General features: G+C 45.6%; 1 protein-coding gene across 7 annotated transcripts in view; it reads left to right on the top strand.

Moving 5' to 3' along the window:
- Positions 1-789: 789 nt before the first annotated feature.
- The window catches only part of LOC133387313 (receptor-type tyrosine-protein phosphatase V-like), a 79,088-nt gene continuing 52,975 nt past the window's right edge, over positions 790-26,902 (top strand). For 3 of the 7 annotated variants that reach the window (XM_061631846.1, XM_061631844.1, XM_061631845.1), the window contains exons 1-9: positions 790-1,276; positions 7,494-7,560; positions 14,826-15,092; positions 18,082-18,348; positions 20,361-20,630; positions 22,019-22,285; positions 22,992-23,267; positions 24,968-25,237; positions 26,623-26,892. In XM_061631846.1, the coding sequence (XP_061487830.1) occupies positions 1,196-1,276; positions 7,494-7,560; positions 14,826-15,092; positions 18,082-18,348; positions 20,361-20,630; positions 22,019-22,285; positions 22,992-23,267; positions 24,968-25,237; positions 26,623-26,892 (2,035 nt within the window). In that variant the 5' untranslated portion in view covers positions 790-1,195. The remainder of the gene's footprint in view (positions 1,277-7,493; positions 7,561-14,825; positions 15,093-18,081; positions 18,349-20,360; positions 20,631-22,018; positions 22,286-22,991; positions 23,268-24,967; positions 25,238-26,622; positions 26,893-26,902) is intronic. The other 4 variants (XM_061631840.1, XM_061631839.1, XM_061631841.1 and 1 more) reach the window with 3 other exon arrangements.

The raw sequence follows: 26,902 nt of genomic DNA, 5'->3' as shown, positions 1-26,902 counted from the left end.
TGGACTTTCCCATAGGCTTCTGTGTGATGTGTAGGTGTGAATACTGTTTATTTGTGTGTGTGTGTGTGTGTGCACGCATGTGTTCCAAGGAAATCCTTTCAAGCAAAGGTTTGAAAGCTGTTTTGTTTTGTGCATGATTCACAAATTGTAGTGCATCTGCCATGTAATTTAGTGTACCACATTTGAACTCTCAGTGCCATTTGGATATTACTTTCTCAGAGTGACAACCAGTGAGAAATGTTAGTTCAGACCAAACTCAAGGACATCATCAACTTGAGGATCAAAGTTTGCCAGACAGAAAATGTGACCAGACTATAAGATTTTATTGATCTAAAATAACTTAGAACCTCATAATGAATCCCAACAATGACCTAATGGCTCTAAAGAATACCACGGATCTCTCCACTGAAATGCTATGAAAAACAGTTACATCCAGCACAATCTGCTTTTCAAAGAACTTTTTGAGATATCAGCTGCTTTTTGTATCACAGTTTCTTGGCTCAGTCTGAGGTCTCACTGTTCTTGAAAGTCCACTGAGTGGGTCAGTGGCACTGCTGTCCTTTCATTCCAGGGAGAGAGAGGGAGAGAGTGCAAACAGGCACACATCCTATTCTCTTTGGGCTGCTCTACCACTCTGAGCAAGAGGAGTAAACTTCCTCCAGTTCCCCCCCCCTCTTCTGTCAGCTGCAACAAACTTGTTCTGGAAGAAGAAACTGGCTCCAAAAAAACCAGGACAAAAGACAGCCTCTTGGAGACACACACCCATAGAAACAGACACTCCCACATGGAGGAACAGTGCTGGCAAGGCTTGCTCACACACGCAGCCACACACGTACAGTCTCTCTCATACAGGGAACACAGTCAATGCTCCCCCCCTCCCGATAGGAACACACTCTTGCGCGCACTCTCTTATACACACACACATACCCTTCCCTCTCATGCACAGGCGCTCACAAACTCTCCGGCCACACGCACACACCTTTGAACTCCCCAGCAAACTGGCGGGTGTAGCTGGCATCCTGCATGCCAGTGCCCTGATGTCACACACCAGTGGGGGAAGTCTGCAGGAGTTGCCGTAGGGACAGCTGGATGAGGAGGGCAGCTGCTCTTGGAAGAGGACTAACTGCTGCTGCCTCTCTCTTTCTGCCCTACCCCCCCTTCTCTTTCCTCTCTCAGACGTCCGTCCGGGCACCAGATGCTGTGGCTGTTGCTGCTGCTGCTGCTGCTGCCCAAGGCGTGGGCCCCTGGGCAGGCACATCTGCAGACGGTGTTCGAGGTAAGTCCGTGTCTCCTCCAGTGCCTTTACTTGCCGGCGGTGGAGGCCGGCTTGTTTGAGTTACAGCCAGCCTGCATCTCTCCCTACTCCGCTGGGGGATGAGAGCATGCCTGCCTGCCGGCCACACAGCTGCCCTGAATTAGCACCGCTACCCATTAGAGCAGCCTCTCTCCCTTTCCTCTCAATGAGACCAGAAAGGCTTGTATCAAGGTGGTGGGTTAACAGGGCTGGAGGAGAACATTGCTTTTGGCACATTGGGTAGGGGCCTGGCCCAGTGGTAGAGCATCTGTTTGGTGTGCAGAAGGTCCCAGGTTCAATCCCCAGCATAGCGTTGAGAAAGGTCCCTGTCTGAAATCCTGGAGGGTTGCTGTCAGCCAGTGTAGACCATACTGAGCTAGATGGACCAGTGGCCTGTCTGGTATAAGGCCGCTTCCTATGTTCCTGTGGGGAAGCAAAGCCACAGAGTGCCTATAAATGACTGTAAAAAAGGCGGGAGATTGTCATGAGTAATTGCCCTAACTCCAATGTGTGTAGCACATTCTTCCTCTGTTCACAACATTGCCTCCCGAAGCGTTCACCTGCCTGACTCAGAAGCACGCTGAGTTCCCAATCTGGATGCCAGGTTTGGTGGAAATGCTGGAACGAGGCGCATTATTGTGCTTTATACTCTACACCTCTGGTCTTACCTGGGGTGTTTCCTGCCTGCCTATCTGGGCTTAATTATACTTTTTCCTCCACGATGGAATATATGGATGCGAGTCAGACATAGCCCTGAGATCCTAGCAATGGCCACCAACTTGGATGGCTTTAAAAGAGGATTAGACTCACCATGATGGCTATGCTCTGCCTCCAGTCCACGGTCAGAGGGAGTATGCTTCTGAATGCCAGTTGCTGGCCTGATCCAGCAGGCGCTTACATTCTTCTGTTCCTTCTCTTCCCCTCACAATGCATTCATAGTTGCTGTTGCTTTTATATATAAATTTGCCTTTATGCAAATCTATGGTGTGACCATGCTTGGAATACTATGTACAGTTCTGGTTGCTGCACCTCAAAAAGGATATTGTAGACCTGGAAAAGGTGCAGAAAAGGGCAACCAAAACTATAGGAGGTGCGGAGCATTTCCCATGCTAAGAAAAGTTATCATATTTGGGGCTTTTTAGCTTAGGGGAAAAGATGAGGAGGGGCATAGGAGAGGTCTATAAAATGATACATGGTGTGGATAAAGTGGACAGAGATAAGATTTGCACCCTCTCATAATGCTAGAACCCAGGGCCATCCAATAAAGCTGAATGTTGGGACATTTAAGACAGACAAACGGAAGTGCTTTTTCACAGAGTGCATAGTTAAAATATGGAATTCACTGCCGCAAGGTATGGTAATGGTCACCAACTTTAAAAGGGGATTAGACAAATTCATGGAGGGTAAGCTTTCAGCGGCTATTAGCAGCAACAGTCAGCAGGGCAGGCAGAGCGGCATTGCGCACCTGGTTTCCTAATGCTCAGTGTTACTGCTATTTACGAAGGGGGGGAAGGACAAGGTGTGGGGAGCTCAGCACAGTGTGGGTGCAGCAGCAGAGCCAATCTGACACTCCTGCCATCTTGCCCACGCTGCACCAAACTCGCTGCGCATTGCCCCTCCTCCTCTGGGTAAGTGAAAGTGATGGACGGCATTAGGAAGCTAGATGCGCAATATGGCCCTGCCAGAGCTGCCCCACTGACTGCTGCTGGCTACTAGTCATGACAGCTATGTACTCCCTTCAGAATCAGATGCACTATGCTTCTCAGTACCAAGTACAGGAGAGGGCTGTCGCTCCCATGTGCTTCTTATGTGGGTTTTGCACACACTTCTAGTGGGCCACTGTAGGAACAGAATGCTAGGGACTAGAGATAGGCCTTTGGTCTGATCCAGCAGGGCTTTCTCTGTGTTTTTATTCCTCAATCTTTAGTTTAGTTTTTGTGAATTGGCCCTCTTTTTGCTGCCATTTCATGTGGCAGCAGAAGCACACCAACTACCGAGGCAAGGTGGACACTGTTTTGCATCCTCCACAATGCTCCAAACCTAGCATTATTTGGGGGTATGCAGTGGGGAGGGTAATGACGCTTGCCACAAAAAACAGTGGAGCATATTAGAAGAAAATTCTGATAAGTGGCCTTCTGGGAGGGGGTGACAGGAGAAAAAGGAAAATCTCAGAATTCTTCTCAGAAAAAAAAGTCTTCTGAGAAATTTCAGCTCAGCTCCAGCCAGCATTGCTCAGCCAGGCAGGGGATTCTCCTGGTGATCACTTTCTTCATGCCATGAGAACCATTCTGGAGTCAGGGTGAGGCCCAGGACAGGCATTGGTGTTGCATTGCCCTGCCATTAGCGAGCATTTCCAAGATGCATTGCATGAGATGCTATTCCAACCACAGGATTTACATAACTGCAAACACTTGAAAATCCTGTTTTTATTTTGGGTGACTTTCCTCTCCCCCAGAGAGTAGTATCACAAGCAGAGTATAAAAGTGTGACTTCTCTTCATGCTCCAGATCAGGGGATAGCCACTGTGGTGCTGTCCACATTGTTTTGGACTACAGCTCCCATCATTGCGGGCTTCCCCCAGGCACCTGGTTGGCCACTGTGAGAACAGGATGCTGGACTAGATGGGCCACTGGCCTGATCCAGCAGGCTCTTCTTATGTTCTTATGTTCTTATCCCTGACCCTTGGCCATACTGGCTGGGGCTGATGGGAGTTGAAGTCCAACAACATCTAGACAGCACCACTTTGGCAACCCCCTACTCTTGGTCTTGGGTTTAATTTGCTGATAGGCAGTACATTCAACAGTGTACATCTTCATACATAATTCTCATATAGAATTCATTGCCACAAGCAGTCATGTGGGCCATTAGCAGAGAGAGCTTTAAAAGCAACTTTCCAAAGACAGGGTCAACCAATGGCAACCAGTAATAAAGAACAGAACTTCCTTCCATGTTCCACGAACAGAACTTCCATGTTCAGGAGCAACATGATTACTGAATGTGGGGGGAAACAACAGGAAAAAGCGATTGCCAGTGGCATGCAAGCTTTCTGGGGTCATCTGCCTGAGAGAGTTGCCAGCTTTTCAGGTGACCTCTCTAGCTGTGCCTTTAAAAGCAACTTGGCATACAGACATGATAAGTTTGTTTCCATGCTGTGAAAAATGTCACCCGGTGCAGTCCTGTATTTTTTTTATTCAGTTGGCAACCCAACTGGCTGCCACTGCTTGAGACAGAATGCAGCACTGGGGGAATCTTTGGTTAGTTAGAACTTGGTGAGCAAATATTATGTGTTTGTTTTAAAAAAAAGTTGTTATCCAAATTTAATTGCAGAATGAGGGGCAATATTAGGACAGCAAAGCTTTAACTGAGCCCGATGTAAAGAAGAACGTCCATAGTTTATTTCTTTCTGCTTTTTCCAACTTCACATTACTACAACATAACCATTGCCGTAAGGATGCAACCAGAGCAGAGGCAGAATCTAGCCACTGCATGCAGTTGGGTGTCACATTACCCATCATTTTAATAATGATGATAAAAATAATAATATAGCCTCAGAAGGCTGCAAATTTAAGTGGACCCAACGTGGGGTGCCTGTGTGCTTGGCCCTTCTTCCTCCATCCTTCCCGCCCCCCATTTAGAACCTCATGCCCTCAAACTGCTTTCCCACCCACAGGCATCCCAGCCTGTGTAAAAACAGGAAAGGAGTAAAGAGAGAAGGAACCCTTCCTGGCACCTTTCTACCATTTACATTTAAATTTGCAGACTTCTGAAGCTGCTTTTAAAATAAAAAATAACAAAAAAACCTGTTACTGCATGTAATGTCTAGTTTGGTTCTCATTGTTTCCTTCAGGCACCAACCTTTCCTGGCCACATTCCAAATGCGGAGAGCCAGGGAGTCCACTATAGCTGCAGTGTCATTTCTTGACCCTTGTTGCACTCCACAGCAACCTAGATAATGCTACAAAGAGAAATAGCGCAGTAACACTGAGCGAGAGGCAGGGCCTAGCTGTGCACATCAAGAAACCTGGCTCCCAAAGAGTACAAGCTGGGAAGGGATGCTGGCAACAAGACCTTACATCTCCTGATCAGCCTCGGTAGGATCCATACCAATAGGGCCGGTGCACCACCAAGATGTAGGGATCCTTTGCCCCTCCCATATGTTACTGAACTTACAACTCCCATCATCCCTGGCCATTGGCCATGCTTGCTAGAACTGATGGGAGTTGTAGTTCAGCAACATCTTGAGGGCCAAAGATTTCCCACATCTGACCTAGCCTTCTGCTGTGAATGGAAGGTATAGCCTGGCTTTCTTGGCGTAGAGACACACTGTTATGCTGCTTCCAGTGCATCTCCACCTCTCTTTTCTGAAAATGGGCATACCACAATAGTCAAACTCCACCCCTTTTTACTGTAAAACCTGGTGAGATTAGCTTGAGTGTGTGTTTTTTTTTAAATTGCTTCAAAGAGATTTTGCAAATGATTGGCAGATCAACCCATTCCCCCTTCAGGTGTGGCCAATGGAAACACTTTGCTGTAGGCAACTGGACAGCCTTTAAGTTGATCCTGACTTATAGCAATGCTATGAATAGGGATTTCATGGTAAGCAGTATTCAGAGGGGGTTTACCATTGCCTCCCTCTGAGGCTAGTCCTCCCCAGCTGGCTAGGGCCTGCTGAGCTTGCCACATCTGCACAAGCCAGCTCCTTCCTTGTCCACAACTGCCAGGTGGGGGGCAACTGGGCTCCTTGGGATTATGCAGCTTGCCCACGGCTGCACAGGTGGCAGGGCACATAACCGCTAAGTCACTCACTGTGGGGGTGATCTTTAGCTGGCCCTTGACACCCAGGAGACACGAGCGGGGATTTGAACTCAGACTCTGGACTCCCAGCCAGGCTCTCCTCCCCACTGTACTATACACTGTGCTATAGGCTACTACTGTGCTCACAGCCTCAGACATTCCATCCATTTGGATGCAAACTTCCTTTCCCTTTGAGGCTGTGATAGAAATGTCTTCTTCCACAAGGGAGGAAGCATTTATGTTTTTAAATAACTTCATGGTTGATGTTTCCACTCTGCCCCCATGGACAGCTTTCATCAGCCTTCTCTATACTAGCGCCCTGGAGATGCTTTGGACTACAACTCCCATCCCTGACCATTGGTCTTGCTAGCTGGGGATGATGGGGGTTGAAGTCCAAAACATTTAGAGGGTGTCAGGTCAGGGAAAGCTGGCCTAGGTAATTCCAACCAGAGAGCATCCCCACCCCATGTGTGAGGAATTCAGCATAGTTGTACCATGATACCTACAAAAGTTCAAGATTCTGGTTTTGGTGTACAAAGCTCTATACAGCTTTGGGCCAGCCAGGATACCTGAAAGATTGTCTTATCCCTTATATACCCAGTTGATTACTGTGCTTTGCAGGTGAGGGCCTCTTACAGATATCATCATATCAGGAGGTCTGTTCCACACAACAGGAAGCCGACCTTTAGTTTAGTGGCACCTACCTTTTGGAATTCCTCCCTAAGTATTAGACAGGTGCCATATCTTTTTGGCACATACTGAAGACCTTCCTCTTTCAACAAGCCTTTTAAGTAGAGACCTTATCTTAATTTGTGTCTGTGTTCGAATTGCTTTTTAAGATGTTTTTAACTTTTTTAAAAAATATGTTGTTTTAATATATTTTAATGTCTTTTTAAATGGTGTTTTATAGTGTTTTTAGTGTTTTTGTTTGCTGCCCTGGGCTCCTACTGGAAGGAAGGGTTTGATATCAGTTTAATAAACAAACAAACAAACTTGCATAAGGGCTGTTCTAATCCACATGTTGATCCATGCTAGTACAAAGAGTAAACCAGGCATTGCAGGGTCAGTGCAACTAAAGCAGATTCAAAGAGTAACTCTCGTGCAAAACCTTTGTGCAGCTGGGTACCACTTGCTTGCAGTACCTTTCTCCCCACTTCTGTTTTACATCAGAGTGCTAAAACAGCCCTGCAGAAATCCGTAATGTGGATGACCCTATAGTGCTATGGAGCTATTAGAAGACTTTCTGTGCCCGGTCAGGAGTTGATTCCCCACCACTGAGGCTTTATAGCATTAGAGATGCTGCTTGTCTTTGTTTTTTTATGGCAGAATAGGAGTGCAGTCTTTTTCTGGGCCTTACTTGTCTCTGGGCACTACTGAGGATTTTATTTATATTCTAATCTGGTAGGATGACAGATGCAACCGAACAGACTGGCAAAGGAATTCAGGAGTGGAAGGAGTGTCTGATGAGAAAGGTGAGTTTCTTTACTCCTCTCCCCTGGGAGTTCTCAGACAGGGGAAATCTAGAATATCACAGGAATATCCACTTTAGCTCTGCGTTATCAAACTTATCATGGTTGCAATTTTGGAGCCAGACATATCTCCCTAGAGGCAGCTCTGAGGAAGGGAGGGAGATATGGAGATTTAAGGGTGTGAACAAGCAAGATTTCTCCCCATCCTTTTCACCTTTTTCCCCCTGAAGAGGAGATATGGGGCTCCACTGGGGGAGAAGATTTTTTTCTCCCATAGAGCAGCTCTGCCTTGAACTTCCTTCTGCCTGGCTTTTGTGGAGCCATGCTTCATGGGAAAGGACAGACTAAACTTGAAAAACCATTCTTAAACTAAAGGTTCACTAAAAGCTACTGACATTTGTGTGTGTGTAAGTGGTCTTCCTAAAATCCACCACTTTTTAAAAAAATGGCTAGTTGTGCACTCATGCCTACAGTGAGAGGAAATCAGGAAATAAAATAGTAGAGATTGAAGGAAGGAGGAGGGGGTATTGTGCTCCTGGTCTCTAATTCTTTCTCTCTCTCTTTCTCCCGTCTCTGCCCCCCTTCTTCCATGGAGCTCTGGGCAATAATCACAATTTCTCCAGTTTTATCCTCACAATAACCCTGGGACATACTTTGGCTTAAGGGACTGTGACTGTGCCAACATGACACTCTGAGCTTCATGACTGAGTCCAGGTCTCCTCGGTCCTATTCTTCCACTTTACCCACTACGCAGCATTAGTTCTATATTATGGATACCCTACAAGTGTTTGTGGCACTTCCATTTTCCACTCATTGAACCTAGGAAAATATTGCATTTCTCCAGTGCCATGTTTCCACAGACGCTTCTGGGTAGGCAACATGATTACCATTCTCAGAGCTGATTTGGAGTGGTGACTTTTAAGAATCGTGAAGAAGCTAACTAGATTTCACTTTGGCACAAAACCTTGGGCAGTTGCCAGATATTTTACTCGCTCTCAGGTGGAAAGGGGCGTCTAGCACCATTAGGGACAGAGTTGCTGCAATTCAGGCAGGGCCGTCATCAGGGCTTAGCATTCAAGTGGTTGTCAAAACTACTGCTCACCTTCCCTGTGTAGGAATTCAATGAGCTTTCAAGCCGCTATAGGGGGTAGACAAGAGCTTCTAAACCATCTTAGCAAAACAAAACAAAAAGTTAAATTTTATTTAGAGAAGGAAGATGTAAATTCAAAGTTGTGAAAAGTAACAGATAACAGCATCCTACAAGTGTTCTGCCTTAGCATAAGAAAATGTTAAATGCTTCAAGCTATCAACTAATATTTGTAGGGGTAGGGAAGGTTGTGAGGAAAGGCCTAAAAAGTATTGGCAAAAGTTCTTCTTGGTTTTCTTCCCCCAGCCAAGCAAAGCCAAATTTTATTAAAGATCGGTACACAATAAGACCACAGTCATCCATGATTTCATTGTGGATGAAGGTGCTGATTTGGTGTTCATTACCGAGACCTGGGTGGGTGAGCTGGGAGGAGTTGATCTGACCCAGCTTTGCTCACCTGGATACTCGGTGCAACAACAGCACAGGCTGCAGGGATGGGGGGCAGGAGTTGCTGTGGTCTACAGAACTTCCATCTCTGTCACCAGGAAACCACTTGTCTTGGAGCAGGCTGTGAGGGCCTGCACCTGGTGTTGGGCCAAGGAGACAGTAAACTAGGCTTGCTGCTGGTGTACCGTCCACCCTGCTGCCCAGAAGCTTCTCTGACTGAGCTGGTGGAGGCCGTCTCGGCTGTGGTGTTGGAGGAGCCCAGAATGATAGCGCTGGGTGATTTCAATGTCCATGCTGAGGCTACCTCTAGTGTTCCGGCTCAGGACTTCATGGCCTCCATGATGACCATGGGGCTGTCTCAAGTTGTCACTGGCTCAACACATAGGGCAGGGCACACCCTCAACTTGGTTTTTGCTCCAGATGGAGGAAGGGGTGGTCTGGAGATAGGGGGGTGGATGTCATCCCATTGTCATGGTCAGATCATTTCCTGGTGAAGTTTAGGCTTATGGCTCCGATCCTTCCCTGCAGGGGTGGTGGACAGATTGAGATGGTCTGCCCCCGGAGCCTAATGGAATCCACAGGATTCCTGAATGCCCTGGGGGAGTTCCCAGTAGATAGAGCAGGTGACCCTGTTGAAGCCCTTGTCACGCTGTGGAACAGTGAGGCATGTTGGGCTCTTGACACGGTTGCCCTCGAGCGCCCTCTCCAGCATTGTGGAGCCTGGTTTGCACCTTGGTACACCAGTGAGCTAAGGGCAATGAAACAGGCTGGACGATGGCTAGAGCGCAACTGGTGAAAGACATGCTGTGAGGCTGATCGGGCATGAGTAAAACATCATAACTGTGCCTACTGTGTGGTGGTGAGGGCGGTGAAGAAGGCCCACTTTTCTGCCTCCATCGCATCCTCAAGTAGCCGTCTAGTGGAGCTATTCCATATTGTCAGGGGTCTGTTGACATCAACTCCAGGAAATGGAGTTTTAGACCCTTTGGAGGCCCACTGTGAATTGTTTGCAAGACGCTTTAAGGATAAAGTTGCTCACCTCCGTAGGAGTCTTGATGCCCCATCCACATCTACTGTAGTCCCCAATGAGGTGTCCAGTGCAATGTCTGCTGCAACTTCTTGGGAACAGTTTCAGTTGATGTGGCCTGATGATGTAGCCAAGGTGTTTGCAATGATGCGACCAGCAACGTGTCCTCTCAACCCTTGCCCTTTTGGCTTATTAAAGCTTGTTGAGGGGGTTTGACTGAGTGGATCCAGGGTGTGGTCAATGCATCATTGTGGGAGGGAGTGGTTCCAGGCGCCTTGAAAGAGGCGGTGATCCAACCACTCCTGAAAAAGCCCACCCTGGACCCATTGGTTTGTGACAACAACCAACCGGTTGCAAATACCCCCTTTTTAGGGAAGGTGATTGAGAGGGTTGTGGTGCAGCAGTTGCAAGTACTCTTGGATGAAACAGATTATCTTGACCCATCCCAGTCTGGGTTCAGGCCTGGTTATGGGACTGAATCGGCCTTGGTCGCCCTGATGGATGACCTTTATCAGGAGAAGGACAAGGAGAGTGTGACCCTGTTATTCTTACTTGATCTCTCGGCAGCTTTTGATACCATTGACCATGGTATCCTGGGCCGACTTGGTGAGATGGGTATTGGAGGCACTGTTTTACAGTGGTTTTCATTCTATCTCCAGGGTCGCTCTCAGGGAATAGCATATTGTGACTGTCTTTTGGCCCCCTGGCAGTTGTGCTGTGAGGTGCCGCAGGGTACCAGCTTGTCCCCCATGCTGTTTAACATTTATATGAAGCCCTTGGGAGCAGTCATCAGGAGATTTGGGGCGAGGTGTCAACAGTATGCTGACGATACCCAGCTCTATTTCTCTGTAACATCTGAATTGGGAGAGGCCATGCAAGCCCTGGACCACTGCCTGGACTCGGTGGTGGGCTGGATGAGGGCCAATAAACTGAGTCTGAATCCTAGTAAGAGACGGAGGCACTGTGGGTTGGTGGTTCCCGAGTTCGGATAATTGGTCAGTTGCCTTTGGTTGTACTCCCTCTGAAAGAGGAGGTCCATAGTCTGGGGGTGCTCCTGGATCCATCTTTGTCACTAGAGACCCAGGTGACCTCCGCTAGGAGTTCCTTTTACCAGCTTCAGCTGGTAAGACAGCTGCAGCTGTTTCTGGACCTGGATAGCCTGACCACTGTTGTCCACGCACTGGTAACCTCCAGGCTGGATTACTGTAATGTGCTCTATGTGGGGCTGCCTTTGAGGTTGGTCCGGAAGCTTCAGCTGGTGCAAAACGTGGCGGCAAGACTGCTCACTGGGGCAGGGTATCGCCAACATGTCACCCCGCTGCTGAAAGAATTGCAGTGGCTGCCCATTTGCTACCGGGCCAAGTTCAAGGTTTTAGTTTTGGTGTACAAAGCCCTATACAGTTTGGAACCAGGATACCTGAAAGACTGTCTTATCCCTTATATACCCAGTCGATCACTGTGCTCTGCAGGTGAGGGCCTCCTGCAGATACCATCTTATCAGAAGGTCTGTTCTGCTCAACATAGGCAATGAACCTTTAGTGTGGTGGCACCTCCCCTGTGGAATTCCCTTCTTAAATATTAGGCAGGTGCCATCTCTGTTATCTTTTCAGCGCCTTTTGAAGACTTTCCTCTTTCAACAAGCCTTTTAAGTTGAGACCTATCCCAGTCTGCGTCTGTGTTAGAATTGCTTTTAATATATATTTTTAAAAAACCAATATTTTTAAACCCTTTAAAAAGATGTTTTTAAAGCTTTTAAAAAAATGTTTTTAAAGTTGTTTTGTTTTAATGTATTTTAAGGTCTGTTTTTATGATGTTTTGATGTGTTTTTAGTGCTTTTGTTTGCCGCTCTGGCCTCCTGCTGGGAGGAATGGTGGGATATAAATAAAATAATAAAATTAATTAATTAATTAATTAACTCAGGGACTGCGTAGATCTGCATGTTTGCTCAAACATTAAATGCAGCAGGCAGAATTCCCAAATAGATGTGCTCAACGCAAGCAACCAAGAAGAAATGAGCAATTAAAATATGTAAATATCTAGGATAAAATAGCACAGATTGCAAAAGACTGCAGACAAACAGGTAAACAGGAAATTAGGCACACTTCTAATGCTTAAGTGAAGCACTAAATTGTTTTAACAGTGAATTAAACTGAAATCCTAGGAATACACTAAGACTTCAGTCTTAAGGTGCTTCTCCACAGAGGGTTAGAAAGAAATAGGGCAAGGTCTGGTTTAAACTGCTAATGAAACCGCTGCTTTACCTAGATAAACCATCCAAGGTGTCTACATATCTTGCCTCTTAAACCCACAGTTATCTCCACCAGAATAAGGAAACCCTCTTGGAGTCCTTAAAGACCAACAGATTTATTGTGGCATAATCAGTCATCTACTAGAGTTCACTTCTTCTGATGCATGAAGTGTTATCCTTAGCAGATATACATGGGCATAGAGAAGAAAAATGGTAAACAATGAAACTCAATTAACGTGAAATTCAAGAGGGATTTCTTTAATTTCTTGGGCTCCTACTGAGAGGAAGGGCAAGATATAAATCTAATCAATAACAACAACAACAACAATAATAAAAACACAACTCTGTTTAGACAATATCAGAGGCTGGTACAAAGCAGTACCAGTCTATGTAGTGGGGTGGAACCATGGAACAACATTTCTGACGCTAGTATTTCTTGCTTGTAGCTTGGCTGGGCTGGGGCATAGCAGCAGTAAGATCAGACCTGTATGGGTACACTGATGGAGCCAATCTGGTGTTCCTCTCAGTGCACAGGTACAGTCTTGACCACCATCCTGCGCAGCCCCGCCCAAGTAAGCTGCAGTGATGCCTGGTACAATGAATGCACCTTCTGTGGTAAATATGTTCAAAAACAAACATAGGCAGCACTCCATATGACTGGAATACTGCTAATGCATGTACACTTGTGCATATGCAGTCACTCTGCAGCCATACATTTCAATGCATGTATGATGGAATGAAATCTACCCCTTCCCGCAGTATGCACATTCATTGTACACACACACACACACTGTCTGAACAGGGCTACAATCTATGATAATTTTGTGTAAAACATAGATGTAAGCACAGTGGCCAATCACAACAGCAATAATATACAATGACACAATCTTCCTATCTCTCCTATACCAATTATTAAATTTCCTACCAGTAGTAGGAGAGGAAACCATTGTGTATGTTGAGGAAACAGAATCAAACTTACTGATAAATTCTAATTTAGATGAAGTTTCTTAATTGAAGAATTGTGACTTTTAGGTCAGCAGCAAAGTATCATAGGAGACTGCCACTGGTTTCTGAATATTGCCATTTTTTAATGTCAGATTTGTGCTCCTTGATCTTTCTTCATAGAGACTGACCTGTATGTCCTTATGTAGATAGCAGGAAGGCACTGTTGACAGGTGATTACAAAAATTACATGTAATTCATTGAATGAACACCTGACGGCATGGTTCAAGTTATTAGGCTCTGTAATATTGTTGCTTGTGTGAAAATGGGGATAGAGTTGGCAGCTGGGTTTGTTGCAGAATCTCATCCTTGGGTTTATGTCTTTGTTTGATGGTTTATTGTTGCTAGTGAATTGCCATTTTAGATTTAGGGGCTGCTTGTGAGGACAGGCTACCATCCAAGGCCTGAGAGATAAGTATAATTTTCATTTATAATCATCCAGAACAGGACTGTAGATAATTCATGAAACATTGGGGCAGCTTTATCTGGGTGCTATAGGTGACAAGTGATTTTCTCTTCTGGATCTGATCTATAGAAGGCTCTGCCTGGGAACCAGTATGGCTTTGTCAATCTATTTTGTAAGTTCAGTTTCAGGAATGCCTGATATAAATCTTGAGTTTCTGTCCAAGGATCTGGGACAAGTGTGGGTGAACTGTGAGGCTTAACTATAGACAATGAATCATGTAGTCTTCTCTGCTTCAAAGCTGGAAGTATATAGAAATAGCAGATAGTGGGCTTCTGGTATAAGTCAGTGCTTAAATATCTCTCAGATGGTTGATCAATTGGGTGCAGAAACTAACCACCCTACATCAACTAAGTCATGTTCAGGATGATAGTGAGGAGGCTTTGTTGATGTCTCAAGGGCCTCTTTTCTGTCAGTTGAGATCAAAGGTAGGCAGTGTGGTGCCCTCATGATGTTTTGGACTGTAACTCCCAACATGGCCAATAGTCAGGAGTGATGGGAATTCCCCTGAGTTGGTGTGACTCATTCAACATCAACATAAAACCGAGCCTTCAGTGTCATTGGTCCAGTCCTGTGGAATGCTCCTCCAGCAGAGATTCAGCAGGTGTCTTCTATATTAACCTTTAAATGTTTGCTGAAAGCTTTTCTTTGCTGCCAGCCTTATGCAGACAATTAAGAAAAAGATTTTCTGTAATTCTCAACCAGTGAGCTATAATTTTAAATGTTTATATGGTTTTTATTGTGTATGTATAATTGTTGTAAACCGCTCTGACATTTTTCAATGAAATTGTGGTATACATGTATTTGTATAAATGAATAATAATTAAATTGTAGCCCACAACATGTGGAGGGCAGCATGTTGATCACTATTCCCCTAGGTGATGAAGTTGTCATTGATGTATCTCGGATAGAGGCCTTTGGGGACAGGAGCTGCAGACATCAGACAGAGGAGGAAAATACAGTTTTTGAGTACCTTATGGTCTGTCTTCTGCAGGACACCTCCTGAATGTGAGCATCAGCAACGGGGGCCACTCTGACTCCCTCTTCTTGACCTGGGAAAAACCCTTGGGAGGTGTCCAGAGCTTCTCACTATCTCTTTACGACCTAGAGACAGGCTCTCTGCTGCAGAATGGATCAGCTGGTCTCAACACCACCAGTTTTGACTTCCAGGGCTTGCTTCCTGGGACGCAATACAGCGTTGAAGTCACTGCATTGTCAGTCTGTGCGTGGAACTACAGTAGGAGAGTCACTGGGCAGACAGGTAAGTAAGTGGGAGAAAGATTCAGCTGTTTTACAGTGGGGGGCCATTCTGAGCACAGAGGTGGTTTGTATTTGGAAACATGGTAGTTGCCCTCTGTCTTTCATTCACACACTCAAGACTCAACATGGCACATTGTTCGATGGGGGCCTTCCCCTGACATACCAGGCAGTATGGTTGCTTCAAAAGCTGAAATTGCTTGCTTCTGTTTCTGGCTTACTGAGATGAGAACAACTGGGTGGGACAGGAAGGAAGCAAGACCAGCACTGGCTTTTGATCTGCTGTGGGGAGAATGCCAGGTAGAGATCTCATGGTGGAGGTCACACAGAGATTGGTGACATAAAAACCAATTACACTGCCAACACTACTAAAGATAAAGGTGTCCCCGCACTTGTAGTGTGAGTCGTTTCCAACTCTTAGGGTGACGTCTTGCGACGTTTACTAGGCAGACCGTATATATGGGGTGGGATTGCCAGTTCCCTCCCTGGCCTTTCTTTACCCCCCAGCATATGCCGGGTACTCATTTTACTGACCACGGATGGATGGAAGGCTGAGTGGACCTCGACCCCTTTTACCGGAGATTCGACTTCCTCCTTTCATTGGAATCGAACTCCGGCCGTGAGCAGAGCTTCGGCTGCGTTACCACCGCTTACCACTCTACGCCACGGAAGGTCTTTCCAACACTACTAGCTGCCAACAAAAAGGAATGGACCATGGAGCAACCTATGTTTTCATTTAATACCCTCAGCCACTCTCATCCTTCCTAGAGTCTAAAAATACATAGCAAACATGCTTCGAGGAGCCTCTGTCAGTCACAGCTCTTGTAGCCATATTCATGCAAATGCCTCTGAAACATTAGAAAAGCACATGATCACGGTATACTCAGAAACTTGTGTTTTCCATAACATGTGCAGTGGTCTGAACTCAGATTTGGATTTTGAATAGAAGATCTTATACTAGCTCTTCCAGACAAAGTTGCTCTAGCTGTCTGAGGCTAAATGTAACATGATGTTCTTGTGGTTCTGTATCCAGTATTTAGCACAAATGCAGCAACATCTGGCTTTTTTTCTGTTTGCACTTCCAAATTGGGCCAATAAAATGTGTGCCTGGCCTATCGTTTATGCAATACTATACCTCCTGAGTAGTTCACAACTTCCAGATGCTTTGCTCATGTGCGTGGAGGGGGTGCAGGAGTAAGTTGTTCTATTATCCTTTCTCAGTTATGTAATTTCATTCCAGGAACATCTGAATCCTATAGCTAAAGGCAACATGTTCTTTTTGCACATGCAGCATTGTTTTCATTAGCACCCCAATCCTAAATATTTTCTGCTTGGAAGCAAACGTCATTAACTAGTATGGAACTTGCTACTGAGTTAGTCTGCTTAGGTTAGATCACAGCTTATCCTCCAAATCATTCTGAACTTACATCTTGTGCTTGTATACAGCTGCAAAATGACCTCCTCCTCCTCCTCCTTGGCTTGCAATTTACATATACATATACTGAAATCAGCTAAGGCACACTGATTTGCGATCCGTCCATGTGACTACAACAGAAGACAAATGCAATTGTTTGTGTGACCACAAAGTCAGACTCTGCAGGGCGTTCTCAGCAAAGTCAGCTCATCATAGTTGCACGGCTGCCTGTTCCTGATGTAATTGTACCACAACTGTCTCATAATGCCCTTGTGGACCTTAGAACAGAGAGAGACACTAATTGCAGAAACAGCGTATGGTTTTGTGTTGGAGCAACTGATATGGTATTCTGTTACAGACAAGGCTGTGTGCAGACAATTCTGCTATAGAGACAAGCACTTTTCAGGCTTATGAAGAATTCCTTAGATCTCAGAAGATGGCATATTGCTCACCAAGTGAAACTTGCTCAATAAAATGTTGTCACAAAACCTATTTTTACCACAGCACTGCACCTGAGGAGGTGCATGTGATTATCTCAGTATTTAAATGTTATTCAAGCTGCAGTCAAGTGGCAATTGGAAGGAATCACATTACAGATTGTGCTTGCGAAAGCGCCTTTGACATATCGCAACAACCAGGGCTGGAATTGGGGTGAGATGAGTATGGCCCTTGCCCCAGGCGCCTGATTCAAGGGGACAGCAAAATCATGAGTAATGTTATACACATTATTTACAAAAATAATATGTATTTGTTTTAATTGGGAGTTAGGTGAGATTATTGGATTTGGTGCTAAAATACAAGAGTGATTTACTTCCTGCAGAAACTTCAGCACCAAGTGCTGTCAATTCTCCCAGTTCCAGGCTCAGCAACAAGTTTAGACCTCCTGAAAATAATCCATGAATATTAACTAATGGAGTCTTATCCAAACCTAGAAACACACTTGTTTATCATTTTATAATAACTGTTGTTAATTTTTTACACCATAAAACATGGGGAGGGCACATTTCATATCATTGGCCTCGGCTGCCAAGATACCTAGATCCAGCCCTGGCAACAACCCAGCACTTCTTTACCTATGAACACCCTGTTTCCATGTGGAGAGTACTATATCTGCATGCAGGCTGAGATTATATGAGACTGAACTGAGGACCGTAAGGCTTTAAGCTTGCCATCCTTTGCATGCTTTCCTGGGAATATGCCTCACTGGTCACAGTGGGCCTTACTTCTGAGTAAACACGCTTAAGCTTGCACTGTCAAGTGTGTCCCTTTTAGTTCAGCAGTGAGAACCTGTGGCCCTCCAGATGTTGCTGAACTACAACTTCCATTATTCCTGTCTGTTGGTTATGTTTGCTGAAGCTGATGGGAGTTAGAGTCCAGTAGAATCTGGGGAGGGGGCACAGTTCCCCATCCATTTTAGTTCAAACTACAATTCTAACAGAAAGTTGTAGCAAGTTTCATATAAAATCTTTTGGAAATCTGGTCAGGATGTGTGGGGGACAGGTTGGGGATCAGGTAAATAGTCTGAAATGCAGTGTAGCAGTATGTTCAAGTCTGTTTCTGAACCTTCATCTTGTTTTAGTTCCTGCCCCTGTGAGGGATGTGATCCTCAGCCACGACGGCCCTTCCGTGTTACTAGCCTCCTGGAGCAAAGCCCCCGGTGGGAAAGATGGCTATCAGCTGGTTCTCTACCACCTAGACTCACAGGCACCTGTTAGGAATGTGACCCTCCCAAAACATGCTACCACCTTCCGCTTTGAGAGGCTTCTACCTGGCAGCGAATATGCCGTGCAAATCACCACGCTGGCTGGATATTCTAAAGCAAGCACCAGTGCACGTCAGTGGACAGGTATGGGAAGTTGTTACTCTGACCTGAGGGGGTTGGAGGATAATCAACATATGAGGAGGTGGAAGTGTCTCCAGAGATTAATCAGCTCCATGGGTAGGGCCCTGTTATCTCATTGTCCTCACATGCTTGAGAAGTTGTGAGAAGTAGTGAGGGGCAAGAATATACACAGGGGCTAATCAGCCGCACTTGGGATTAACTCATGACAACCATAGAGCTTGTGAAGCTGGAAAATTTGTTTATGACTTGACGTTTGGCCCAATACAGTCTATTTACTTCCACACTATCCATTTAAAGTACATGACTTCTCCCAAAGAATCCTGGTAACTGGTTTCAGCCTCACAGAGCTACAACTTCCCAGCATCCTTAACAAGTCCCATGAGTCTTTGGGGAAGTCATGTGCTTTAAATGTGTATTGGATGTGCTTTAAATGTGGAGTAAGACTCATTTTCGTGTAACCAGGCAGGAAAACTTGAATACCAGTCACTAGGAATCACAAGTGGATAGAGTGCTCTTTCGCTCATGTCCTGTTTGTAGGCTTCCCATAGGCATCTGGTTAGCCTATGCAAGAACAAGATTTTGGACTAGATGGGCCTTTGGCTTGATCATGCAAGGCTCTTCTTATGCTCTTAACACTGATCACTTTCTCTTTCTTTGGGCCAAAGGTGGAGAACATGTGGCCATTGTTGGAACATTGTTGTTCCCCTCTATTCAGCACTGGTTAGGCCTCATCTTGAATACTGCGTCCAGTTCTGGTCTCCACACTTCAGGAAGGATGCAGACAAACTGGAACAGGTTCAGAGGAGGACAACAAGGATGATCAGGGGACTAGAAACCAAGCCCTATGAGGAGACCCTGAAAGAACTGGGCATGTTTAGCCTGGAGAAGAGAAGACTGAGGGGAGATATGATAGCACTCTTCAAGTACATGAAAGGTTGTCACACAGAGGAGGGCCAGGATCTCAATCATCCCAGAGTGCAGGACACGGAATAATGGGCTCAAGTTGCAGGAAGCCAGATTTCGACTGGACATCAGGAAAACCTAACTGTTAGAACCATACAACAATGGAATCAATTAGCTAGAGAGGTAGTGGGCTCTCCGACACTGGAGGCCTTCAAGAGGCAGCTGGACAGCCATCTGTCCGGAATGCTTTGATTTGGATTCTTGCATTGAGCAGGGTGTTGGACTTGATGGCCTTATAGGCCCCTTCCAACTCTACTGTTCTATGATTCTATGATTCCTTCCATTGCCTCCCCCTGGATGTGTCCCACACCTTCCCCAAATCTGTTCTGGATGGACTGCCTTCAAGTCGATCCTGACTTATGGCTACCCTATGAATAGGATTTTCATGGTAAGCGGTATTCAGAGGGGGTTTACCATTGCCTTCCTCTGAGGCTAGTCCTCCCCAGCTGGCTAGGGCCTGCTCAGCTTGCCACAGCTGCACAAGCCAGCCCCTTCCTTGTCCGCAACTGCCAGCTTGGGGGCAACTGGGCTCCTTAGGACTATGCAGCTTGCCCACAGCTGCACAGGTGGCAGGGCACGTAACCCCCGAGCCACTCACTGGGGGGGGGTGATCTTTAGCTTTGATTTGGATTCCTGCATTGAGCAGGGGGTTGGACTTGATGGCCTTATAGGCCCCTTCCAACTCTACTATGATTCTATGATTCTAACTACAACTCCCGTCATTTCTGACCATTGGTCATAATGGCTGGGACTGATGCAAGCTGGAGTCCAGCAATACCCAGAGGGCCATCTCTGCTTTAGGCTGTCAATGTGCCATGAACAACTAAGTAGGTGTGAGCAAGTCAGGCTAGAAAAAAAATGTCTGTGGCTTAGCAGTTTTCCGGGATTGGCTTGTTTGCAAAGCTGCTAGAGTGTCCTGTTCCAAGGATAGATTCACCAGGCCTGGTTTGGCCAATTAATTCCATGGTGTCTCGACTCCTTGGAAAAGATACCCCTCTTCTCTGTGTATGTGATGAGTGATGACTCCCTTCAGCTTTCCTTTGTCTCAACAGCCCCTGTTGTTCCCAAGACATTGACATTCCAGAGCAACGGTTCCAGCTCCAGTTTGACTGCCTTGTGGGCCAACTCAGAGGGAGCAGAATGGCTCCATCTCACTCTCCAGAACCTCCATACCACAGCTGAGAGTGCCACAGTGTCACTCAGGAGGGGCCTGTCCAGTTATACCTTCCAGCATCTGCAGCCGGGTACCCCCTATCACCTGGAAGTCAGCGCCACAGCTGGGCTTTTCCTGGTTGAAGGGCCCAATGCCACTGCTTATACATGTGAGTATGGGGCAGGATACTGTTCATGGCACTTGGAAGGCAACCAAGTAGGCCCTAAATTCAAATAAGATGTTACTGAGAGTCTATGAAACAGGATTAAGGCAGCATCACCAGAACAGGTAGTTCCTATCGAGAAAGCTGTTCTACCTCAGTTTAATATAGGTGACCAATATATTACACATGAAAACATGAATAGTATTTCTGGATGTGACATAAAGATGGACTTTTGGTGCATTCTGTACTATTCTGTGCTTTTGTTTTGTGTTTCCCTAATGTTAAAGAGCCTCTATAATTTTCCAGAGACATTTTGTTTTATGTTGTGAAAGCAGTGTCAATAAGGTTGAGAATTTCGGAAAGCCAGCTAGACATTTGCAATCAGTGGGTGTATTCTGGGTGCAGGAAGCCCCTTCCGGTTCCAGTGTGGAGTTTGAAAAAGACATCCCTCTATTCCAATTGATTAGCTTTCATATTAGGAGAATCCAGGCTAATTGCAAATGGAGTCCTTTGTCTTGTCCTACGTTATATTGTGTAAAGGAACTACATTCCTTTCCTTTCTTTGAGGTATGCCTTTCCCTTATTTCGACTGTATTTGCAATGAGAAAGATTTCACATTTTTTTGTATATGTGTTGTTTTGTGAATGGACAGTTAACATTCAAAATATTCCCCTCTTTATCCAAGCAATCCAGATAAGGGAAGAGACATTCAGAACATTTAACTTCATTTGCATCACATTCAGATATGTGTCTGCAACAGATGTCAGTCCTCCACTGTGGTGTTCACTCTGTCAACCATAATGGGAGTCCACTCAACAGGGCTAGCTAGACCCTCCAATTATTCTAAGAGATGTGGGGGGGGGGACCTGAAGCATGTGAACAGCTGAGGGTTTGGAAAGCTATTTATTGATTATTTCTAGAGCACCTATGACAATATATTGGTTCTATATGTCAACTGCAGAAGCCATAGGCCCTCTTCACAGGATTACAAGCCATTTTGAGACTTTTCCAACCTGGTACCCTCCAAACTATAACTCGCATCAAGCACCTGACAGGGTTAATAGAGAGAGACTCCCAGAGAGCAGTTCTCTATTTTGGGTTGAGGCTTTAATTATTAGACTTTTGAACAAAAAATTCCCTTGAAGTTCCAATGAACTGTTAAGAGAGGGTGGAGGTTTAGCCTGAGTAGGGGAGCATTCTGGTATTTCTGCACATCTCCACACTGGATGCTGGCAGGGGAGTGTGTTAAACACTCCCATGAGTCTCGTGGAAAAGGTCTTTTTTTGTCACTCTTTCATTCTGCACCCCCAAATATGAACTCCCCACTTGGGATCAATCCAAAACTTTCAATGGAGGCCCCTTGCATAATTTTGTGTCTCCCCTTTCCCTTCCAGATCCCACAGCTCCATCAGGTGGGAGCTTATCAGGCCAAAGCAATGCCTACACACTTCATGCCCACTGGCAAGAGGCGGCTGGGACTGGCTATGTGACAGCATTGTACACCATGGACCCTCCCATGCTTGTGCAAAACAACTCAGTGCCTAAGGGTTATTCCAACCTGCGCTATGAAGGATTAAGACCAGGCACTCACTATGCCTGGGAGATCTGCACTGTTGCTGGGCCCTACATTTCCCTGCCTCTCCGCCTTACCAACTGGACATGTGAGTGCCAAGAGGATCCTAATGTGCTTTTGTATATAGGGCTGCCAGGTCTAGATCCTGAGTTTCTTTGGAAAACTGAAGGGAAAAGTTGGCTGGCACTGAGGTTGGAATGGAGTGTTTAGGTGTGCAAGAAAGACAGCTAGGCCCTGCCAAGGTTCAGTGAGCCCCAAGACCACAAGGAGGTGCTTTTAAGGCCCAAAGGTTTATGATTTTAGGATTGGTGGCACTTGAGGTTTTCACTGTTGTGCCTTTATTACCCTCTTTATTTGTATGCCGCCTTTCCAGAAAAATTATGTTCAGAGAGCTTACAACAGTGAGAATAGCAATACATCACAAAATCACAAGAACAATTTCATAGTAACAGCAATAAAAAAGCAGCATGTGACAGCGTACAAAACAACAACATTGCAGTACTATAAATGTAGCAACATTACTCCTCTTGGCAATAGCAAAAATAACAAGGAAATGGGAACAGTTTCATCTTGGTCCTGGATGTTCTGGCCACTGCTGCTATGTCCACTACAAATGAGCCGAGAATCAAGTTAGTTTGATCAAACCTCAAGGCCCCAGCTTCTGAAAAAGATCACTGCCCCTCTGGCATCATCATTCAGGCAGCATTAAGGCTCCCATTGGTGGAGGGTGGAATAGCTGGAAACACTCAATATTACTCAAAATGCCTAAAGTTGGCCTGATGTCCTCCTTTCAGATCCTTTGCCTCCAGAGCATCTGAACCTAAGTAATGATGGTCATAGCACAAGGTTACTTAGGGCTTCTTGGCAGAGTCCCTCTGGGGTCAGAGGCCACTATGCAGGAACTCTCTTGGAAACTAAATCCCAGATGGTAATCAAAAATGTGACAGTGACAAAGGGATGGGCAAACATCACATTTGAAAGGCTGATCCCAGGACGTCAGTACATGCTGAAGATGATGGGAGTGGCTGGACCATACCAATCTCTTGTCCAAACAGCCAGTGACTGGACATGTGAGTATGCCATTCTCTGGGGAAGTAGCAGAGAATTCCCCCGGCACATTTTGTCCCCAATTCGCTTCTGGTGAATCTCCCTATGTACCCAAGCATAGAAAAGAGTTATTATCAGAGAGATGCATCCATGTGAAGATGGATGGGTGGAGAGAGAGGAATAGCAGAGGTAGGGAGACAGGGAAGAGGGTGGGTGGGAATATTGTGAGGGCAGTTTGGCCTTTGCTGAGAGATTTTAGCCAGATTCAGAACTGTGATGTGTAAAACCTTCATAAACACGTCAGACTTTTGAAGTCTGGATTCAGACATTTCACTTCTGAATTTCAAAATATTTTTGAATTTAACTTTTAAAATCTGTTGTTGATGAATTGCAAGGCAAGTAGCAATTTGGTGAAATAATTTTTATACCTTTGTTCCAGAGCAACAAGAACAAAACCACAAACCAAGTCCCAAATCCAACATTATCCATAATTGGTAATGTTGAAAAAAGAAATTGAACAAGGAGAATAATCAGTGTGTGTTTGGAATTTGCTTTTTTATTCTCTGCTACCCATTGCCTAGATTAATTTATTTATTATATTTATATATTTATTTATTTATTGCATTTGTATACCGCCCCATAGCCGAAGCTCTCTGGGCGGTTTACAACAATTAAAAACATTAAAAACAAATATACAAATTTAAAAACACATTTTTAAAAAGCAATTTAAAAACACATGCTAAAATGCCTGGGAGAAGAGGAAAGTCTTGACCTGGCGCCGAAAGGATAACAGTGATGGCGCCAGGCGCACCTCGTCATACAGATCATTCCATAATTTGGGGGCTACCACTGAGAAGGCCCTCCCCCTTGTTGCCAGCCTCCCAGCTTCCCTTGGAGTAGGCACCCGGAGGAGGCCCTTTGATGGTTGGGTTCGTGTCGGGAGAGGTGTTCCATCACTTATTGTGGTCCTAAGCTGTGTAAGGCTTTTTAAGTTAAAACCAGCACCTTGAATTGAGCTCAGAAACATACAGGCAGCCAATGCAAGCAGGCCAGAATCAGTTTTATATGTTCAAACCGTCTGGTCCCTGTTAGCAATCTGGCCGCTACATTTTGCACAAGCTGCAGCTTCCGAACCATCTTTAAAGGCAGCCCCACGTAGAGTGCATTGCAGTAATTTCTGATTCCCCCCCCCTCCATTGAGGCAACTATTTATCAGTAATGCCTGATCTTGGAACAAAGCATTCTGACCCTTGTTGCGGAAATGGTCTGGACTGTTCCTGTTTGCATTAGGGATGGGATCTGTTTGCTGGTGCCAGTTCAATTGCATTCTGTCGAACTGACAGGCAGTTCCAATTATTTTTCTGCTATCCTTTGCTTTACCATTCCAGGTTTTTTCCCCCTCTTGCAAAATGATATTGCTAACAATGTTTCCATTTTAGAAAGGATAGGAAAGTGGCTTTCCCTCTGGCAGCAGCCCCCCTGCCGTTGCCCCAGAGCTAGCCTCCCCTGCATCCCATAAGGCGGTCTTCTCTGCTGCCTTCAGGTGTGGTGGAAGAATTGTGTCCTGTCCCCAGTGTTGAAGTAAGATTCACCTGCCAGTCCAGTTGGATCCTGAATGTGAAATGGAGATGGGGGGGGGCATCTGGTCTTCAGGCAGAAAAATTCCTTGGGCTGGCCCTGAGCCTGGTGCCAACAAGTCACTGAGAAATCTATTTCTTTTCAGACCCTTTGCCTCCTTCAGGGGTGACGCTAGCCAGTAGCAAGTGGTCCTCCAGTCTTGTTGCCACTTGGGACCTGGCTTCAGGTGACAGAGATCAGCTCTTTCTGCGATTCTACAGCCAGGAGCATCCCCTGCAGAGGAACATCACAATTGGACCGGCCATGCAGAATTTCACCTTTGAAGGCCTTCTTCCCGGCAGCCAGTACTTTTTGGAGGTTACAGCTCTGGCGGGACTATACCGGGCTTCATCGCAGATTGTTTCTGCATGGACATGTGAGTATGCAGAAGAGTTTCTGCAAGGTGTGGGGCCTCAGCAGTGTGACATTGTTGAACTGCCAGCATTTGATGCAGTCTAACATGTCAGTCCCTTGTTAAGCCCAAGAATTGGTAGAGTATTACGCAAGCTGCTTCAAGTTTCATGAGGTTGTTGTAATGGTGCCTTCCTTGCATCTAATTGACACATTAGGTTTGTCTGACATTCTTACTCAGCTGCAAAGGGAATCCAACATTTCTCATGTTATATGAGTGAATCTGTCTGTTTCTGTAGTGTTACACCTATAGGATTGCACTGAGCTATTATTGAATTTTCCAAGCGCCCAATGGAATGGACCTAGAGAATGTATTTAAGCAAAGCTAAATGCTCCTTATTTTGTTGTGGTGGTTTTATACTGGTTAAGTACAGTAATTGATAGGGTTGTTTTTAAAATATTGCTTTGTCATTGTTGTGGGGAACTTCGATCTCAAGATGGGATATAAATATAATAAATAGAATTACAACTGCATGAAAGTTGGTCTCCATTGGAACAGGTTTCCCTGCATCGTTATTCTATCTCATATAATCTCCCTTTAATGTCTTCATGGGCAGGGGTGTAGTTGTCCGGGTGTGGGTGTCATAGACCCCTTACTTTTTTGGGAGCAGGTTATGAGCATGAAAGGAGACGTATGAGCATGAAAGAAGAGCATGTTAGCCACTGAGAAGAGTCCTCGCCCTTTCATGCTGATTGGAGTTAATCAGAGTGAAAGGAGGTGAGTCAGCCACTGAGAAGAGTCTTCTCTGTAGCCAGCACACAGCTTCCTCTTTCATGCTGATTGGTTGCTAGAGACATCTGTTGCAGTGGAGTCTGGACTTGGAGATGACACAGACAGCAAGGGAAATGAAGGAAAGTGGAAAAGGGGGTGTGGCTGTGAAGGGGCATGACGTGACTCACAAAGAGACCCTGCACTTCTGAATTTGCCACCATACTACTGTTCATGGGGCAGTACATGTCGCTACTACTGACCTGTCACCCTTAGGCTTCACATACAGTTTGGGACAGTAATTAAAATAAGGTTGCTAACTTATGCTAGGAATCGTCACATGACTATATGCAATATTAAGACATTACCAAGAACATAACATTGAGTCAGGATTCTTCAAGTGTTAATACAATACATACACTACTGATTTGACCACAGAACATCTAAATGTGCGATGTTAGCAAGCAGGTAGCAGAAGTTTCTAGTGGTTATGTATCTACTGTTGAAGGGCATTAAAAGATGCAACCCAAGATGCAAGAGTGATAAATACCATGTTACAGCTAATGTCAAATGTCTGTGTGCCTGCTTCCTTGTCCCACCATGATGTATCTCCCGCACCTCCCATTTTGTTACCACCACAGACCCTTTATCGCTGGCTAATGTGAGTGTGAAATGCAGCCAGAACCCTCAACAGCTGATTGTGAGCTGGATGGAGTCAGGAAGAGGACGAGAGTACTGGGTCCAGCTCTACTCGGATGAATCCCTGTCCGTTATCCGGAATGTATCAGTGCCACATGGAACTACCCAGGTGACTCTCAATAATCTGGTGCCAGGGACCCAGTACCGGGTTGAGATTCTCTCCAGAGCTGGACCGCACCACATTTCCTCACAAGCTGCCATTGGCTACACAGGTACAATGTA

The sequence above is a fragment of the Rhineura floridana genome, chromosome 6, assembly GCF_030035675.1.
Source record: "Rhineura floridana isolate rRhiFlo1 chromosome 6, rRhiFlo1.hap2, whole genome shotgun sequence".
NCBI classification, from domain to species: Eukaryota; Metazoa; Chordata; class Lepidosauria; order Squamata; family Rhineuridae; genus Rhineura; species Rhineura floridana.
The sequence above is the reverse complement of the archived record's forward strand: the minus strand, read 5'-3'. Positions and strand labels throughout refer to the sequence as shown.